Genomic DNA, 20054 nt, shown 5'->3' with positions numbered 1-20054 from the left:
GGAACCAGACGCTCCTTGGGGAAGGGGTGGCAGGAAGAGACTGCAACAGGATCTCTCCAGCTGGAGACGTCTAGCTAGGAAACTCCTGAGCTCAGATAGAGGCCTCCCTGGAGAACCTCCTCCCATGTGCTCTTTGCAGGATGGTGAGCCCTGTGCCCACGTTGGGACCTGCTGTGCACAGAGCGGGGAGTGCAGGGTTGGTAGGTTGCAAGGGCTGGCCAGAGCCTGTGCATCCCAAAGGCAGTAACATAGCAAGCAAGGGTCTTAGGCTTTTCCTTTAGTGCTCCTCCTCCTCCCCACAAGCTCCTGTTCTGGGCAAGGCTCTGCGTGTTTCCCTGTAGCTGGGAGGATCAGGGCCTCTCCCTGGCTGCAGAGATGCATCATAAGTTGGCCACTGCAGGACTGTGAGGGAGCAGTGCAGGCTGCAGCCTAACCTGGCCAGGTGCTGCTGCAGACTAGTGAGCTAGGGGGTGAGGACAGCGTGCTGGGCACCTCCCCAAGGGGCGGGAATGAGATTCAGAGCCCACCCCTGTGCCTGAGGCTAGGGGCCCAGGGCAATGCTTCCCCAGCAGATGCCGATGCTTATGGGTCGGTCCAATGCCAGTGAGGGGTGATGCTGTCCCAGCTGATTCTAGTGCGCTTGGGCTGTGTGGGCCACCTGGAATAACTCCACGCTGGATGGTGTCAGGGTGCTCAGGCTACAGGGCCCACATGCTGTGACGCTGCCCCCCGCCCCTCCCCATAAGGAGACACATGCGTGTTGGGGCCTGTGCTTCTAGTCTGTAGGGGAACAGTCGGGCTGTGGGACTAGCACAGGGAGATGCCAGGTGGGGGATGTTTGAACCACAGGGCTCATATGGTGGGACATACTGGCTAGTGCAGGGGTGCTCAGCCAGGAGCTTTGGGGCTTCCCATATGGACCCTGCTCCAGTTCATTCTGGCTGCCTAGAGGTCAGGCTAGGGATCCAGGAGCCAAGGGAGCAGAGCAAGGATAAAACTGGAATGTTGTCTCTTCTCTGGTTGGCTTTTCTTTCTCTCCTTCCCTCTTTCTAAGTGGAGTTTGACTAACCTTTCAGTAACTGTTTCCACTGTGTGTTCTCTGTATTGTGGTTTGCTGGGTGCCAGAGGCACATGTGGATGGGGTGGGTTTGGGTCACAGGACAGGGTGCGGGAAGGGGTTTTGCAACTGAAACTGAAATGAAAGTTCTCATCAGGACATTCCTCCTTTTGTGGTTGTCGTTCATTTTGTATTGTGGGAGCCGCACCATTGGGGCCCCATTGTGCCAGGCACAGCACATGTGCACACGCTTAACTAAAAGACCCTGCCCTGAAGAGCTTGAGTAGGAGACGAGAGACAACAGGTGGATGCTGCGAACAGAGGGGAAGAACACACCATAATAGTGCAATAACTATGATTAGCCTGCACGGCGCGGGGGCCACTCCCAGGTGGCGGAGAAATCTCGCTGCTGGTCCATATGCATTTGTTTGTTCCAGTGCCCTCTGTCTTCCTGTCTCATTTAACAAGTCCCTGTAGAATTTAATAGGGAATTTTGTCCCTACTGTAGAGTCTATAGGATTGTTCAAAAGAACCTAGAGAGAGGATCTGGCTCGTTGTTAAATTCTAGTATAGGGTTTGGGGTCATTTCTGTAGATCCCTATTATATTCCATCTGACTCTTCCATAAGGACAATAATTCCTCTGGCCCCTGGGGACTCTCAGTAACTGGTGCAGACGGAGGCTGTACTTAACAAGCCCTTTTTACTCTTCTTGAAGCAGAGGATGGGCACTTGAGGGCAATTTTGGAAGGCCAACAGGGCCTATGTGTGGAACAGCCATATCTCCATTATGGGATCCTCTTTTAATACAGCCAAGTCCGACTGCCTTTTCGGTTCTCTCTGCGCCTCAAACATGTGTCCGTGCACGTAGCTCTTAGACACTACAGAACTGTGTAATATTGATTTTTAAAATACATCCATCTCCTGAGTCTCTGAGGGCTCTTAAAACTGGTTCAAAATGAATCGACCGATCAAGCCTCAAGTTAAGCTCTGAGGAGGAAAAGCAATATCTGATCTGATGATCAGGGCATGCATACGTAGTAAGCACACTAGGACAGTGGTTCTCAAACTTTTTTACTGGTGACCCCTTTTACACAGCAAGCCTCTGAGTGTGACCCCCCCTTATAAATTAAAAACACTTCTAAATATATATAACACCATTATAAATGCTGGAGGCAGAGCAGAGTTTGGGGTGGAGGCTGACAGCTTGCAAAACCCCCCCTCCCCATGTAACAACCTCGTGACCCCCTGAGGCATCCCGACCCCCTGTTTGAGAACCTCTGCACTAGGATGACCACAGATGTGCTGGGAAAGATTGCAGAACCCTCTGTTCCTGCTGAGTGAGCCAAATAGTTATTGCAAAAAGGAAACCTTGCTCCTTTTTCCAGTTGCCTCATATAAACACACAGATGTCTAGGGACAGATTATCTAGTGCTCCACACCCAGTGTGCACCCACCACACTGAGCCCTTCTGAAAATGTGGCCACTTCCTTAGAGGCCCGAATGGGAGCTCAGCTCTTGAGGTCCATGCAGTTTGGAGAGAGAGAGAGAGAAGAGCTGCTGATACAAATGCACACATCGATTTCCTGATTTTAATCCTCTCCTTCCTGTGGCTCCTTCCCAATGTCCCTGGAGCTGAGCATGATAAGCAGAGGTTGTTTTTGATGCCTGTTTTCTCATTTCGCTTTGCCAGCTTTAAAACTTGTAAGAGGTGGCGAATGGAAAAGACTTGATGATATTAAAAACCCAGAAGATCCACTAGCCCAAATGAGGATCTATGTGCAGGCCTGGAAATTCTCAAATCAATCCGTCGTAAAACAGCTGAAGATCATTTCCTCAGACGCATCCCTTTAAATCTCCTCTACTCAGCACTCTTCCCGCTCCTCTCTCCACTTAGGTCTACATGTGCACAGCCACTTGGTTCACAACCAAATACATGGTTTCCACCATCACCTCCCCTACTATAAAAATGGTTCCAGCGCCGCTGTTCACATACAGCCAGGCACTCCTCATTCCCCGCCTTTCTACTGTGTGCACGTGTAGAACTGGACGTGCCTCCGCTGCTGGTGCATATGTCACGCACATACATGTGTGTGCTGGGTAAGATTGCTTCATGCCCAATCAGCCCCTGGCTCACTATTCTTAGCTTCATGTACTAGTGCAGCCTATTCTGGTATTTCACGGCGGCCCGTGCACTACTCAGTGGTGCCTGACTGAGAAGAGGTTACCAGCCCGCACGGATCTGTTGTATTCATTCACACCCTGGTGTCCCACATACCCAGATTGCCAAGCAGGGTTGTAAACACAGGGAGACCAGGTCCATTAGAAACCCCCAGGTTTAGATTTGGTTTGTTTCCAAAGTCAAACCCATCTTCCCTTGGTTCTTTGAAGGGTCATTTATGTTAATGACTCCTATAAGGGTGCAGACGTGCCTCTACTCTGGGATTGTTGCAAACATACTAACCATTGCTATTCCTTTCTTTTACGTACAGGCCATGAACTTGGTAAGTAGTGCTTGAGTTTGCAGTTACTTTCTTTAACCGTCTCTTTATCCTTTTAATATTCCCTGGCCCTCTCCCATAGACAGAGACCCCTCCAAGAAAAAATCCCTGGTATCAGTGATTCAGTGCAGGGGTAAGGGAGTGTTTTCTCTCTGAGTCAGAACCCAGCCAGTGCTGCCAAGGGTGCCCTCTCACACATGAGATTTAAAACCGAAGCCCTGGCCACTTGTGCTCAACAATCCCTTGGGATGTTGATGTGAGCAAATTCCAGTCTGGGCGGTTTCTGTTCTCTTTCCCAAGTTCCCCCTGCTGTTTCATTGACTGCATTATTCTCCGTGACTTCCTATCCTAAACTGTTGTGTAACAATGCATGGCAATGATAAACAGCTGCCACGTTCCACCCCAGAGGCGACTGCATCGCAGGGGCAGTTGAAGGGATCCCTTTGCGTGTATAGATCCAGTTAGTAAAGTGCGTTGGCCTCCTTTGGGCTGAAGGGGGTAATCGGTGTCAGTTGGTCTGTCTGCGTCCCTGTCCGGTTTTGGGTTGGTAACCACGCTTCTCTGTTCCTCCTCTCCTCTCTCAAAGGACCAGGTCTCGAAGGACAAGGCCCTGCAGAGTATGGCCTCCATGTCATCCGCACAGATCGTATCTGCCAGCGTCCTGCAGAACAAACTCAGCCCCCCTCCTCCTCTTCCTCAGGCGGTCTTCTCTGCTCCCCCCAGGGTAAGAGACTCCGCTCTCCCCAGGTGGAAGAAGGCTCGCCCTGTGTTCCCAGCCCAGCAGGATCTGCCACATGGAATGGGCTAGGAACGCCATCTAGGAAGGAGGTCGAGCCACCACAGGCTCACCTGCCGCACTGGGAGTTGATACAGGGAACAGCAGGGGAGGGGTGGCTGCAAGGGAGCTCACAGCTACTCCAGTCCTAGGCTCTCCTGACAGGCGGCTTTGTTGAGGAAAGGGGCAGGAGAATTGGCCCTTGGGGAGCTCACAGCTACGGCATTCCCCTAGCAGATTTCCTGCCGAAGACGTGGTGTCCAGGTTGGCTATAGACTTGCTGTGCAACTTTAAAGCCCGCTCAAAGGGGCAGTGGGATGTGTCGCGGGGTGTTGGGATGTGCGGCTAAGTCCTGACCATTCCTTCGTGTGTGCTTTTGTTTCCTCAGTTTTGGAGCGGGTCTATCCCAGGACAGCCTGGACCCTCTCAGGAGTAAGTAAAGAGGCACCTCAAGTCTCGATCAGACCATATTTATGGCTGCTGATGCTTTAATATGCCTTGGTTTTCTCCCCCCAAGTTCTTGTGTCAGGAGAGATCAGGAAAACAGTGTGCTGTTATGGGGAGAGCAGGGACCCTGGAGGGCCAGGTCTCCTAGGTCCTATGCCCAACTCTGCCAGCTTAGGCAAATCACTGGTGTGCACGTTTTTAAGAGTGCATGTGAGCAGCGTGTGGAGAACAACCTGATTCATAGAGCCGGCTCCCATGTAGTCAGGAGAGGGTCCGAAACCTGGGCGTAGAACTCCCCTCTACCACCAGGGGTGGATTCCTCTGGGGTGGGGTGTGGGGAATGTTTGCCTGGCCACTTCCCGTGCTGAGTGTGTTGATGGGTGGAGGACTGCTGTATCTCTGGCCTGAGGCTGTGGCAATGATCCACCAACATCTCGCTGCTAATAACTTGGTCCTGATGATCTCTGGGGTCCGACCAGTGCTGGTGTCTGGCTGATTGCTGTGTGCACTGAGAACATGGGCCTCCAGATGAGCTGCATTTATACTAGACCAGGGATAGGCAACCTATGGCACGCGAGCTGATTTTCAGTGGCACTCACACTGCTCGGGTCCTGGCCACCGGTCCGGGGGCTCTGCATTTTAATTTAATTTTAAATGAAGTTTCTTAAACATTTTAAAAACCTTATTTACTTTACATACAACAATAGTTTAGGTATATATCATAGACTTATAGAAAGAGACTTTCTAAAAACATTAAAATGTATTACTGGCATGCAAAACCTTAAATTAGAGTGATTGAATGAAGACTCGGCACAGCACTTCTGAAAAGTTGCTGACCCCTGTACTAGACTAAGGGGATGTGTCAGAGAGGGAGGATGGGATGTATCCCAGTCCATGGTGGAGAGTGGTGGGAGGAGCGCAGAAGGCCTCTTCATTTGGGGAGGAGAGAGCGGGGCAGGCAGATGTAGGGAGCTGAGAATTAGCAGCTGGTCTCTGTGTGTGTGTGCACAGGCACACAACATGGATTTGGGTATCGATGTTCTTGTCTTAATTGTCCAGGAAGTGTCCATCAGCTCCCTACGGAGAGGAGGTGGGGTGTGGGGACGCTTTATAAACGAGATTCTCATTAACTTCCCTAACGATGCACTTTGTTTTTCAGCATTAAACCATTTGCACAACCAGCCTACCCCATCCAGCCACCAATGCCTCCATCACTAGCCAGTAAGTGGGTCGCTTTCACTGGTGGCCAGATTTCTGCCAGTGCCTTGCCTCTTGGAGGCACAGAAATATTTGTTTGCTTGCCTTAATGCCCGTGGCTCCTCCCCCAGATGAAGGCTCCACCCCCAGCTTCTGCTCACTGCTCATGTGCATGTTCGCATATGCATCTCTGTGTCCTGTTGCTATGGCCACCTGAGCGCTAACTTCTGGGGGGCTTTTTCCTCCTCTTTCCGTCATCTCCTCCCCCCGGGATTCACACTTGAGGGCAGAATTGTCTCTTCTGCATCAGAGATGACACCCCAGCTACCAGTCCTGGAGAATTGGTCTCCCACCTGCCCCAAGCCCCAGATACTAGGGTGTCACCTCCACATCACAGTCTGTAATTCACCAGGGGCAAAGCTCCCAAGACTGCCCCTGATCCTGAGTCTCCTCAGTCCGCTGGGACGAGAACCTGTCCTGTTTAATTTTGTTATCAGCAACAGCCTGCCACCCAGTGTGCTCAGAAATAGAGCAGCCTCCCAGCACACCCACTGATCCTTCCACCTTTCCAAATGTAACCCAGCTAACACAGCGTGGCTCTTTATCGCTCCCTAGTGGCTAGACCGCATGTAGAGGTTAGTGTGTCTATTACTGCTTCCAAGGTAAGGGAGTCTGTTCTTTAGCCCACGCAGTAAAGGCTAATGATCTTGGCTCCAGAAGTCCTAGTTTCAATCCCCGTGGGTGACCCAGCCAGCATCATTGTTATATATTGAGCCAGAAACACAGATTGAAATCCCCCATCTCTCAAACAATAATCTGATTAGCCAGGAAGACCAGTTAACCACAACAGATCCTGGAAGGGCTGTTAGCCAAGACCAGCGATCCTCTAAGGCATTGGTTCTCAACCTTTCCAGACTGCTGTCCCCCTTTCAGGAGGTTGATTTGTCTTGCGTATCCCCAAGTTTCACCTCACTTAGAAACTACTTGCTTACAAAATCAGACATAAATATACCAAAGTATCACAGCCTCTAGTACTGAGAAATGGCCGACTTGCTCATGTTATATATATATATATATATATATATATATATATATATATATATATATATATATATATAATCCATTGGAGTATGAATATGGAGTATTACATTTCAGTATATGGTATATAGAGCAGTATAAACAGGTCCTTGTCTGTATGAAATTTTACTTGGTACTGACTTCGCTATTGCTTTTTCTGTAGCCTGTTGTAAAACTAGGCAAATAGCTAGATGACGTGACGTACCCCCAGAAGACCTCTCCGTACCCCCAGGCGCATGCGTACCCCCAGTTGGGAACCACTACTCATAGGGAAGGGAAGGTGATTGTTATTGACAGTGCTGTGGTGCCTATGCACCTCAATCAGGAATCAAAGCCCCGTGGTGTTAGGTGCTGTGCGTTTGTGTAATTTAAATAACCGTCAGCCCCTGTCCCCAAAAGTTAGCAGGGATGGGAGAGTGAAGGATGTCCCTGGTGGGACAGGCCTCTGTTTACCCCCAGTGTTCACAGAAAGAGCGAAGGGGTTAAACACACAGAACTTGATCTGGAGCTGGTGTGGGTCTCACATATCCGAAGGGAGCATGTGCAGGCTGAGAGTTGGACCAGGCTGTATGCCAGGGGAAGCTTCCTGGCAATGCTAATGCAGTGTGGCTCCGTGTCCCTCTCTAGTGGTAGACCACATAGAGAGAGGTGTGTGTCTGCCACCTCCTACTGGGTGCTGGACTAGGCCCCCGAGGAAGGGGGTTGGCAGCCCCCTTGCATGACACTTCTAGAGCCAGCCTGGAGGTCCCCTCCGAATGCCCCGCACTTACGGCACTCCAAGCTGTCATGTGTGTGCAATGATGCAGATGGAAACCACTGTCCATGCACATGCTGCCACTGCAGCTTACGTACTGCGCATCAACTCAATGCACAGCAAACCTGCCATCTAGACCTATGTTAATGTAGGAAACAAGGCCAGCGGCGGCTAGGAGAAAGGGCAGCTGGACTTGCTGAGACCCGCCAGATCGTTTTCCGCGTGCGTGTTGCGGGCACAGATTTCCTGGAGCTGCCCCAAGATGCTCTAGGGGATGGGGGGTTATCCCATGGCTTGCTGGATGGTCTTTCCATCTCCTTTCTAGGTTACGAGCCCCTGGCTCCTCTCCCACCGGCTGCCTCGGCCGTGCCCGTCTGGCAGGACCGCACCATCGCCTCCGCCAAGCTGCGGCTCCTGGAATACTCGGCGTTCATGGAGGTGCCGCGGGATGCTGAAACGGTAACCCTGTGGGGGGCGCTGGGAATTCGGAACCCCCACCCCACCCTTCCAACCAGACTTAAGGGGAAGGGGGGTCCCAGAGATCAGAGGGGGCATTTCCCCTGTTCCTATGCTGTTTAGCACCAAGCATTGTTGCCCAAGCACATGTCTGGGGTCCCCCAGAGCTGCCCGTGTGCAGCAGAGGGGAGTAGAGAATGATTCTAGGCATAGCTTAGGTCCCTGTGATCTCTTAGCCCGGGTGGTGATGGGAGGCTGGAGGGTTCTGGGTCCCGGCGTCTGACACAGCTTCACCGTGGTGGCTGTGATTCCGTGGTGTGCATGCGTCTAGGGTGACCGATGACTGCTCCCACAGTGCTGACCCTTCCTGTTTCCTCTACAGTATAGCAAACACCTCTTCGTGCACATCGGGCAGACGAACCCCTCGTACAGTGACCCTCTGCTGGAGGCTGTGGACATCCGCCAGATCTATGACAAGTTCCCCGAAAAGAAGGGGGGCCTGAAGGAGCTCTACGAGAGAGGACCCCAGAACTCCTTCTTCCTTGTCAAGTTCTGGGTAAGAACAGTGCACACACCCCTGCCAATGCCCAGCTGTGCCTCTGGAGCCCCTCCCAAATGCTCCCGCACACCGTGACGGGCAGGAGCCGGCAGCCCTGTTTGTACGATGATTTGAGTCAAGCCAGAAGAAGCTTGCTCCCCACCAGAAGCCAGGCTGGCAGCTGGCAGCTGTGGACAGACATGCAGGGGCTTTTATCAGCCATAACACTTGCGGGGTGATCCTGCCTGTCTTTTACAAGCCACACAAGCTTGGGCTGGGTCCAGGCTTGGGTGGGAGATCTTCCAGGCTCACTAGAGACGGCAGGAACAGGTGTGGGTGAGTCAGAAGAGGGACCTGCTTCCCTCCCAAGTCAGTGCAGTGCTGGGAGGGGGGCTGTGTTGGGAGGGGGCTCTTCCCTCTACGTCACTGCTCAACCCAGGGACGTACCGTCTTCAATGCTGCCATTTCAGCCCCAGCCACGTGCTTCTGGCGGGGAATAGCTGGCACAGCCGACACCATTGGCACAGGAGGGAGACAGTCCCTCATCCTGTAAGCAGTGGGTCAGGCTGCTCTCTGTCCCTCCCTGCCTGCAATCCCGGGCCTGGGAAGAGGAGGTGTGAAGAGTCCCTGGAATCATATCCCCCTTCCAGCCTGGCAACAGAGTGAAGAGGTGCCCATTCCAGTCCCCCCTCCCGGCCCAGGAGAGGGAGGAGAAGAACCTCTGGAGCCACAGGGAGAGCAGAGTTGATGTGAGGGCTGAGAGAGGAGGGCCACAAAATTAATTGCTGGGCTGGAGGAGGGGCAGGCTGTGGGGACGGGAGAGGCATGAAATTAATGAGTGGGGGCTGAGAGAAGCTGGAAGCTCCACGCCAGTGGATCTCCCACAGGGGGCCAAAATCTCCTTTCTCTGTATGTTTGGGAGAGCTGGCAGCACTAATTGCACATGTGCATCCGCGCATGCGCACGCACACACGCGCGTTCAAAAATCAAGACTGACCAAAACACACTTTTAAAAGTCTCCTGGTTTGGGGCAGGGTGGGTGGGTCTGACTCCTGCTTTCTGACCTCTTAAGGTTGTCCATTCTGTGTCCTCCTGAGATGGGAATGTCCCCAAGGGTAAGGACCTTGTTTTTAAGATCCGGCAGCAGTGTTTGCAAGAACAGAGGTATTTAGCTCTGATGTCCTGGCCAAATTCCAGCTGGGGTAACTACATCCTGCCTCAGTTCTCTGCCCAGCCTGCTGGGTTGCAGTGGCTTATATGGTATTCTCCACTTCCTGTCCTAACTTAGCATGCGCTCTTGCTGCACGCTGTCCAACAGCTGCCGTCTTTCTCCCCAGACGTGGTTGCGTCTCAGGAGGGGCTGAAGTGCTCTCTGTGCATTCAGTCTGTGGAGAAAGATGTATTTCTGTAAATCAGTGATTTTTTATTTTTTTTTTTACCTCCAGGTCCCTGTCCCCCAGAGCTTCACATTCTGGACCTTCCTGCCTCCAGCCAAAGCTTAGCTCAGTTCCTGGTAACATCCTCCCTCTCCCTCTGCTTTAGGCGGATCTGAACAGCACGATCCAGGACGGTCCTGGGACCTTCTATGGCGTGAGCAGCCAGTACAGCAGTGCAGAGAACATGACCGTCACCGTCTCCACCAAGGTGTGCTCCTTTGGGAAGCAAGTCGTCGAGAAGGTAGAGGTGAGTCGCACACCTATGAGGGAGTGTGGGCTAGTGGCTAGAGCATGAGGTGGAGAGTCAGGCCTCCTTGGGATCTGGTCTTGGCTCCAGGAGACAGCAAGACTGGCAAGAGCAGGGGTCTAAGAGTTGGTGCCCCTGCATCCCATTCCCAGTTCTGCAGCTGGCTCCCTGTGTCATTGCCCCTCTGTGCCTCAGTTTCTCCATCTGTAAAATGGAGAGGGTACCTACCTCCCTGGAGTTTCAAAGCTGAAATAATAGAGATCTGTGCCATTATTATTTACCATAGGAACATGCGGTGCTGTGTCACAGGTAAAACATGCCAGATGCTAACAGAATCCAGCCCTAAAGAGCTAACAGCCTAAGGGCACGATTGAGTGGAAATAGCTGGATGAAAACTGCTAGAGAAGACCATGTTCCTTAAACAGATCTAGATGCATCTAGTACCTGAGCTAGTAAATTTCAGCCTTCTGCAGTGATATTATCCCAGTTCGCTTAGGCTCTTGCTGCAGATCCCAGTGTGTTTGCTACCTACATCCTCCGTCCTGCAGGCTCTTTTATTCCTGCCTGCTCCCTTGCACTCTCTGATGTCAGCCATGTGCTAACTGTGTAGTAACACTGAGCACCTGGATCCATTCCCCTGCAGACAGAGTATGCACGGCTGGAGAATGGCCGGTTTGTCTATCGAATCCATCGGTCCCCCATGTGCGAATACATGATCAACTTCATCCACAAACTGAAGCATCTCCCGGAGAAGTACATGATGAACAGCGTCCTGGAGAATTTCACCATCCTGCAGGTACCTGACCTTGCCTCCTTCCTCCCTTCTTCCATCCCCATTCTCCACTTCCAGGCTCACCATGCATAAATGATGCATGACTTACTGATGACTGCAGTCATATGACCATCCTTTGTTGCATATAGGTGCAAATCCCCTCCCCCTCAAGGTTAAGACTGAAGATGTCCCCCCATTATAGACCAGGGCCTAAACTTTCAGAAGTGACTCATTATTCTGGGTGCACTCGTTGGGATGCCTTAAAGAACCCTGATAGTCAGACAGTGCTGAGCACCTGCCCGCTGGAAATCAGGCTTGTTTAAGGTGATTTAAGTTTGGTGCCTAAAATCATTTTGAAAACAGGCTCTAATTTTTTCAAAGCTATTTCCTTATCAAACCAGGTTCCCTAGAACCTAGAATTTTTACAGGCCACATCATGTGCCAAGGTGACCTTTTTGGGAAAGTTTGAGGCAAAATCTCATAGGGATTTTGAGAGAGTTTGAGGAGAGGGGCGGAAGGGTGTTAACATTTGTGTGAACAAAAAGAGATTATCCTTCAAAAGTGCATGTGTGTATAAATTACAGTAAAAATGTAATGTGAATAGACACTGTTGAGACACCCATATTAATAAATATATATGCAACTGTGTACCCTGTGACATGTAATTCACTAGAGCTGGTCACCAAATAGTCCTCAAAAGAGTTTTCCATCAAAACAAATACTGTTTAGACAAAACTGAAAATTTTTGAGGAATTATGTAGATTTCAATGCCATTTCCCCCAGAAAATTTATTTTCCAAATGAAATTTCTTTTGGAAATGTTTGTTTTGAAATGTGTTTGTTTATTTGTAGATTTTTATCATTTGTACATTATTCCATGACGTGTAGTAGTAGTGTAAAATCTGCCATCATATGTCAAGTCATAGCATAATCTGACATCACGTCATTGTAGAATCTTATGTCATATCAGAACTAATGTAAAAAAAAATTATATAAAAACATTTTTAAAATAATATAAATTTCTAAAGAAAAATTTCACTTTGAAATAAAATTTCAAAATTTTTCCAACACTACTTTTTGGGGGCAGAATTTCTGTTTCATGGGAGATTTTGAAAATATTTGTTTTTGCAAAGTGTCAAAAATGTCCCATGAAACAAAAGTTTGGAGTTTGCACCAGCTCTAGATTGTTGTACTGGGATAAGTGGGTTCACGAGGTACAAGCCAGTGGAGGGAAGCGGGGAGAGAGAGAGTGTGTGTGTGTGTGTGTGTGTGGTGGGTTCACGAGGTACAAGCCAGTGGGGGGAGAGAGAGAGAGAGAGAGAGAGAGAGAGAGAGAGAGAGAGAGAGAGTGTGTGTGTGTGTGTGTGTGTGTGTGTGTGTGTGTGTGTGTGTGTGTGTGTGTGTGTGTGGAGCTAGAGGATACAAATCTGTAAAATGAATCATCCACATGGTAAAACGGCCTTACAAGGTAACACAGAACCCATCTGTAAAAGCAGCAAAGAATCCTGTGGCACCTTATAGACTAACAGACGTTTTGGAGCATGAGCTTTTGTGGGTGACGAAGTGGATACCCACGAAAGCTCATGCTCCAAAACATCTGTTAGTCTATAAGATGCCACAGGATTCTTTGCTGCTTTGACAGATCCAGACTAACACGGCTACCTCTCTGATACTTGACAGAACCCATCTGTGGACTCTCCTGACTCTGCTCTCTCTCCTGTCCACCCAGGTTGTTACAAATAGGGATACCCAGGAAACCTTGCTCTGTATAGCCTTTGTTTTTGAGGTATCCACCAGCGAGCATGGCGCCCAGCACCACGTGTACAAGTTGGTCAAAGACTAGAGGCCCTGTGGGATGGGCGGGGCGTGGGTGGGAGAGGTCTTTGCGGAGAAGCTGCCCGTGCAGGATGCCTCGGCGGAAGTCTTTTGAAAATGAGAAAAAGAAAAGCCAAAAAGACTGACTCACAATCAAAGATGTTTTCTACTTAGGAACAATGTTTTTTTAAAAAAAAAGAAGAAAAAGAAACCATAGAGCGAAAGGAAGAGCTCATCCAGAGCTGGAAGGGGAAAGACTTGACCTTCATCATTGCTGATGCCTACCACCTGTGTGCCTTTCCCAGCATGCCATCCTGGAGCGGCATGTTCCCACATAGACCGGCAACCCCTTCTTAATACCCAAATGCACCTCCTTGCTCAGATATAAATGATCGTGCACCCCGGCCCAGCTCTGCCTGGCTTCATTCTGATGAGTGGGTGGTGCCGAAATGGCCTTTCAGAATGGGATGAGAAAGTGGTGGATGCTGCCTGGTTTATCAAACAAGACATGGTCTGGTCTGGAATCGGGCAAGGGAAAGGGAGAATTTTTCTGCCCTACTCTGCAGTGGGCTGTGTGCAAAGCCAGCATAGCCCCCAGAGACGCGGGTCAGGTCTTTGTGTGGAACGTCCCCGTCAGTTAGTTGCAAGTGGGAATGGTGACTGTAAAACATGTTATCACAGCAATGGCACTGAGCGCTGTATTTGTTTCAGGAGTGCAGTGATCCTGCAACACTGTCCCTGGAGCTGTGGTTATGGAGGTACCACAACAATAGGCCTAGCTTTATGGTTCATATGGGAGGGCGGTGGTCCCACAGCAGTGTCCCAGTTGTTGGGAGTTTTGGTGTATCACCTTGGAGCGTGTGTTGAGCCAGTTGAGAGAAGAGGGTCCTAAGTGCATGGCTGTTTGTGGGAGGTCAGAGCAGGTAGAAGGAGGACCGGAGGGTAGCAGAGGGACAGGAAGGGGCTCCGCTGGAGAAAAGAGCTCTCAGAGGCTATGGAGACAGTAGTACAATGTCTGTACTCAGGCAGAGTCTGAGAGGGCTACATGCCAGCTGGGCTGCATGGGGAAGTCCCTGGGCTGGGAAAGGATGGGATCACCCAGGAAATTCTCAAACATCCCAAGTGACTGGAAGCTTTAAGCAACTCTTGCCGATGTTTTGGCATCTGACTTCATGGCAGAGACACAGGAAAAGCTTAGACCAAAGCCAGAAGATCAGTTTAGCAGGGTATTAACTTTCCCTACCAACCCTCATTGCTTTCCTGATCGTTCCTTTCTGCAGGCAATGGAGTGGGGTCTACCCATCCACCACACTGGTACCTTATAACCCACCTCCCATTATCCCCATTAGTCAAAGCCACCGGTGGTGTAAACCACACAATTCCCTGGACTTCAGGGGTGTCGCATTGGCTGAAATCTGGCTACGTGGCTGTGACAAAATGGAAGGTGCTGATATGGCTGGAGTACCCTTAAAGAGACACTGTTGGGTAGGGAAGATCCAAATTTTAGGATTTGTAATTTAAAGGGGCAGTTGGGAGAGTTGCCCAAACTTGAATGGTAACATTTTTTTCATAATTTTTTTAAAATTAGGTTTTAAAATACATATTTTTTAAAAAAGGGAGTGTATTTTGAATTGGGGTTGAACTCTCCTGCCCCTGCAGCATTTGCAGCCCAGCCTTGTGAAAGTGACTGAAACCAAAGTGAAACTGACGCATATAGTGTCAGTTCGGATGCAGGAACAGGCCAACTAGCAAAACAAAAAGATGCAAAATGGATCTGAGTGTGGAAAAATCTGGTTTGAACGACCTCCGGGGTTATTAGTTGGCAGTGCTGGGAAAGATGTTTGTCTGGGGTTTTGTAAAAAATCCAGGCCCCAGCGCTGTGTGTCTATACAACACCTAGCACAGTGGGGCCCTGCTAAGGCCACTCAGTGCTACTGAAACAAAACAGAATAGAAGATGATGAGTGTCCTCCTCTCCCCCTGAAGTCAGTAGGAGTTTGGGCTCTCCGCACCATCCAGGCTTAGGCCCAGGGGTGTTCCTCTCATTATTCATTTGTGGCTTAATAGTAAGTAATAGGGAAATGGCAACAGCATTGTGTTTTCCTACCCTAATTTACATAGGTAAATTTCCCATCCCTTCCTCTTTAGCATTTTCTGTCTGACTTTTTTTCGGTTTAAGCTTTTCCCTTGCCCCATCTGCCCTTCCCACAGCCTCACGCACTTCCCAGCATGCCTCTCACACTGAACTGCCTCTCCTATGCCCTTTCCAATCCCCGCTGAGGGACGTGGCTTTTCCACTGAGGAGCTCTGAGCCTGTTGCTGGAAATAGGGATTTCCTTTGAGAACTTTGTTGCTAACAGGGGAGAGCTATCTGGGGCTGCGTTTCAGGGAGGAGGCGGTACTGCAGGAGGGAGTTAGGAGTGGAACCTGCTTCTTTTGTCACTAAGGCAAGTGGGTTGGCGGAGGCTGGAGCAAGAGAGATTGCTAGCACAAAGAGGGGGAATGGATGGGCCTGCTAGTGGCTGGAGTCATGGGGTCCTTGATGCCCAGCTAGATCAGCTTGTAGGCCTGATCCCAGCGAGGCTGCTGTAAGGGGAGGTCCCAGTGCTGGAAAAATGTCCGTCTCCTAGGAGACTGCAGATCTCTGGAAAGGGACCCAAAGAGAGCAGGGGTCTTTGAGATGGTGCCTGAAGGAAGAGACTGGCCATATCAGACGGCCGGGGATTGTGCAGATCTCAAGGGTTTGATGCATGTAAGTGGCATAGATGTAGTGGAAGGAGAGCAACTGTCCTTAGGATCCTCTCCCTTCCTCCCCATCACTCTGCAGACTTCTCTTCCTTTCTCTGTCTTCAGGAGGGGGCCTGCGCCGGATGAAGGGGGACAAAGGGGGATCTCACAGACATGTGAGCCCTCCTGCATTGTGCTGCTTCCTAAACTGGTGGGTTAATGGCTTGTCATTTCATTGCTGCCTTCCGCCCTCCCTCCTGGGAGGAAAGTGAGAAGATCAGTGCTGGGTTGAGGATGCAGAAGGGAGGGGAAGGGGATGTTATGGAGACTGACATTTCATTGCTTCATACCCTGTCTTTCCCAGCCGACTTAGCCTCACTTTCAAGGGGCTGAATCTTCAGTTTTGACCCATTTCTTCTTCCTTTTTATCTCCCCCACTCAAGCTAGGGATTGATTAGCATGTTGTTCTGATGACTAGATGCCCAGACATTGCTTGGTGGCCAGGTGCACAGTTATTGCATAGCAAGCTAGGTAGGCAGGCAGCCAAGCTATGGGCCTTTGAATCCAATATGGCGGCCCTGGGTGCTGCCCTGTGGCAATCCAATATGGCAGGCCTGGGTTTCTGTGACTGGGGGAACTGTCAGGAGCACTGAGGGAATTGTGAAGAGGGAGCAGGTTTCCAACCCGTGAAGGAGACCATCTGTTGGTCAGAGTTTTTCTAGTACAACATATTGAACTATTCTAGTAACATTGAAATTGGTGCCACCCATGGGCGTCCTGGAAACACCTACCCAGGGAGTCTTGACAGACACTCCTGTGCCCACGTGAGCCTGAGGAGCCACTGGGACTGTTGACGGGACGGCCTGTCGGAACCAGAGCAGTAATACTGCAAAGCCCAGTGCACTAGCTCAGGAAACATACCTTACTGCAGAGAATACACAGCGGCGGTGGGGAGCAAACCGCAGGTGCTGAAGTTCCAAGGACTGACGGTACGTGGAATTGAGGGCGAAGGCGTGTGGAGGCTCCCAAGACTGCCATCCCTCCACCCCGAGTTAGTCTGAGCCTTGGTCCCCAGTCCCCTTGGGTGGGTAGAGCAAATGTCCCAGGCTCCCTGTCCCCCTTGGCATGGGTGGTGGTGGTGATAGTGCTGGGAGAGTAGCTGTCTCAGTGGCACAAGCTTCTTTCCTCAGAAGACTCAGTCATGGGTGGCTGATTCTCAAAGGCCGAGCGCGCTGATGTCTGGACGCTTCGGCCCACCTCTAGCTGCAGGGTAGGGAACAGCTGGAGTAGCTGTAGTGGGAGGAGGAGGCGGGGAGCTGCAGTTTATGCAGTTCGAGAGAGGGAGAATCCTGAATCCCCATAGTCCCAGGCAACTCTCCCTTTCTGTGCCCGTGTTACAGTGGTGGGGAGACCTGGCTGGGTTTATTATATGTAGCATGTTTGTTTGTTTCACTCGCAGATCTAAAACTCTGGGAATTGAGGTTCAGCCCCTGCCCCACTCCCTTTTCCAAGCATTCCCGTCAGCATGCAGACACGCAAGAATGCCCCCCTGCCCTTCCCCTTCCTAAACCTGCCTTCTCGAGAGAGGGCGCTGTATACACTCCTGAGCCAGGCTCCTGTCCCCTCGCCGAGGGGAGGGTGGGGGGAGTTTGCTTTGCTACCCGAGTTGGGCTTTATAAAAACCCAACCCAACTCCACCCCGCCTTTTGTTTTTGCCGTGCTCCCGCACTGGGCCAGAGCCCCGTTTGAAAGAATCTCTTCTTAAACTGGACTGTTTTATGTTTCTTAGCCCTTCATCTGCATCCTTCCCTCCCTTGTAATCTCAGAGCATCATGCAGTAGATCCGCTGCCTAGTTCCCTGGCTGGTCTCACACGCCCTCTGACCTCTGGTTTGCGGACACAAATACACACGCGCGTGCTGCCCGTTAGCCCGGATGCCGCTCACCCCTAAGGGACAGCAGCAGAGATGCCAAGTGCTTGGCTCTCCCGTAACGGGACTTAAACAGGTACCCAGAGACTCTTAATCAATAACCAAGCCCCTTCCTTTCTTCCGCCCCCATTATATTTATGAATTTCACATGAAGTACTGTTTTATTTTTTTAAAGACTTTGTAAAGCTTACCAGGGTTATGGTCACCATTTGTAGAGCTGTGTCAGTCCACAATGTAAAACCATTTTTTATGTATTATATTTTTTGTGTATTTTTTTAATCCAGCTGTGATGGGTTGTATCATATATTTGTTGTGTTTACTGTATCTGTCCAACTTCAGCGAGATGAGACAGTGGAGCTCCTACAAAACTATGGGTCTGCTGAAAACCATTAAAATTATTTGTTCATGGGTTGGCTCAACACAGTTCCTGAGCTGGTATTTTTATTGTCTGTTGTTTTGTATCATTGCACTGACTAGAGGCCCTAACTGAGATCAAACCCCATTACGTTAGGTGCTGTACATATACAAAGAAAGAGAGAGCCTTATAAAGAGCCTAAAGTCCAAACAGATGAGACAAAGGGACTATCTTTGTTCTCATTTTACAAATGGGTGGGGGTTGTGAGATGAAGTTCCTTTCTCAAAGTCACACAGAGAGTCTGTGTCTGAGCCAGGATTGAACCCAGATGTGGATCCAGTCTAACGCCATTATCACCCTGCTATTTTCTATAACCTCTTGGCTTGCTGGTGATGGGGTTTTGTTGGGTAAGGGGTGCTTTTTTGTTATTAATCCATTACAATCCATCCGTCATCCTCAAGAGGCAAGGCACTTACATATTCCTTGCCTTGATTTCCCCAACTGTAAGATGGGAGAGACAAAGCGGATCACTGTTTAAATGAATATCAAGACCTATTGATCAGAGAAGTATTTTTCTTACAAAATCTTGGGTCATCGTTTACTTCAGGAGACCGCAACCAAGCCAGCAGTGTATGTATTGGTACTCACGTTCTGAATGTCAGAGGGAGTCTTTCCATTTTTGACCATGAATGTCAGAAGTCTGGGAGTCTGTCTGCTTGTTCGTTCCCACCCACCACCCCCCTTTGAAAATTAAGAACCTTAAGTGGAGCTAAGAGCATCCCCATCTGCACTGAGTCTACTGGAGACAAGCTACCAAGTTGCTGGTCCTGGAATCCTGCGGGAGAGGCCTCCTCAGAAAAGCTACTATCGCCCTGGACTGAGAGATCTTTTTTATTTAGGCTCCATGGATGCAGAGCGAGTGAAACAGACTGTGTAGATAAATCCAGTGCACACAATCACCATGCATACATCCACGCCAATGCCAGGCCGGTGAATAGATGGGGACTGGCCAATCCGGGAAGTGTGTAATGCTACAGATTTCAGGGTGGTTTTGAAAAAGGCAGTAGAACCTGTGGCATGGCAACATTCTGTTAGCTAGACATACCCACCGCTGCCAGCCAGGGGCGGCTCCAGGCCCCAGCACACCAAGCATGTGCTTGGGACGGCAAGCCGTGAGGGGTGCTCTGCCGGCGTCACGAGGGTGGCAGGCAGGCTGCCCTCCGTGGCTTGCCTGCAGAGGGTCCGCTGGTCCTGCCAGGAGCGGCTCTAGGAATTTTGCCGCCCCAAGCATGGCAGGCAGGCTGCCTTCCGTGGCTTGCCTGCGGAGGGTCCACTGGTCCCACGGCTTCGGACCTCCTGCAGACCAGCGGACCCTCCGCAGGCAAGCTGTGGAGGGCAGCCTGCCTGCTGCCCCGTGGCGCTGGCAGAGCACCCCCCACAGCTTGCCGCCCCAAGCACGCTCTTGGTGTGCTGGGGCCTGGAGCCACCCCTGGGTCCCGTGGCTTTGGCGGACCTCCTGCAGACCAGCGGACCCTCTGCAGGCAAGCCGCGGCAGGCAGCCTGCCTGCTGTGCTTGGGGTGGCAAAATTCCTAGAGCCGCTCCTGCTGCCAGCCCTCTGTACCCCCTGCAGTCACTGCACTTACCCCTCCACCATTGTACCTCAGGAGCAGCCCACCAGACACGAACAGAGCTCTGGGACCGACTGCTTCATTCTCCAGCTGGTAGACAGGTCCAGGTAAGAATGGGGAACTGGTATTGTGGGGAGAGGGGCAGGTCTGGAGGGAAAATGGGGGAGGAGGAGAAAAACTGGAATGGGGGTCATGTGGGAAACTTACTGGTGGGATCAAACAAGGGGGTGGGGAGAGCAGACCCTATTGTGTGAGGGGTGGGAGAATGTTATTGGGGGCCTAGCAACTGGAGGGGGCGACTGGCCAGGTGGGGAGAGAAGTGATGGTATAGGAGGAGCAGACAGA

General features: G+C 50.8%; 1 protein-coding gene across 1 annotated transcript in view; it reads left to right on the top strand.

The window, feature by feature from the left end:
• The window catches only part of TEAD3 (TEA domain transcription factor 3), a 57515-nt gene extending 39371 nt beyond the window's left edge, over positions 1–18144 (top strand). The window contains exons 5-13 of the mRNA XM_050953141.1: positions 3548–3559; positions 4143–4280; positions 4720–4763; positions 5938–5999; positions 8132–8265; positions 8645–8818; positions 10343–10483; positions 11127–11279; positions 12984–18144. Of these exons, the coding sequence (XP_050809098.1) occupies positions 3548–3559; positions 4143–4280; positions 4720–4763; positions 5938–5999; positions 8132–8265; positions 8645–8818; positions 10343–10483; positions 11127–11279; positions 12984–13097 (972 nt within the window). The 3' untranslated portion in view covers positions 13098–18144. The remainder of the gene's footprint in view (positions 1–3547; positions 3560–4142; positions 4281–4719; positions 4764–5937; positions 6000–8131; positions 8266–8644; positions 8819–10342; positions 10484–11126; positions 11280–12983) is intronic.
• Positions 18145–20054: the final 1910 nt, after the last annotated feature.

Source organism: Gopherus flavomarginatus, chromosome 5 (genome assembly GCF_025201925.1).
Source record: "Gopherus flavomarginatus isolate rGopFla2 chromosome 5, rGopFla2.mat.asm, whole genome shotgun sequence".
NCBI classification, from domain to species: Eukaryota; Metazoa; Chordata; order Testudines; family Testudinidae; genus Gopherus; species Gopherus flavomarginatus.
Note: the sequence above shows the minus strand (reverse complement) of the source record. Positions and strands in the feature narration are given on the sequence as shown.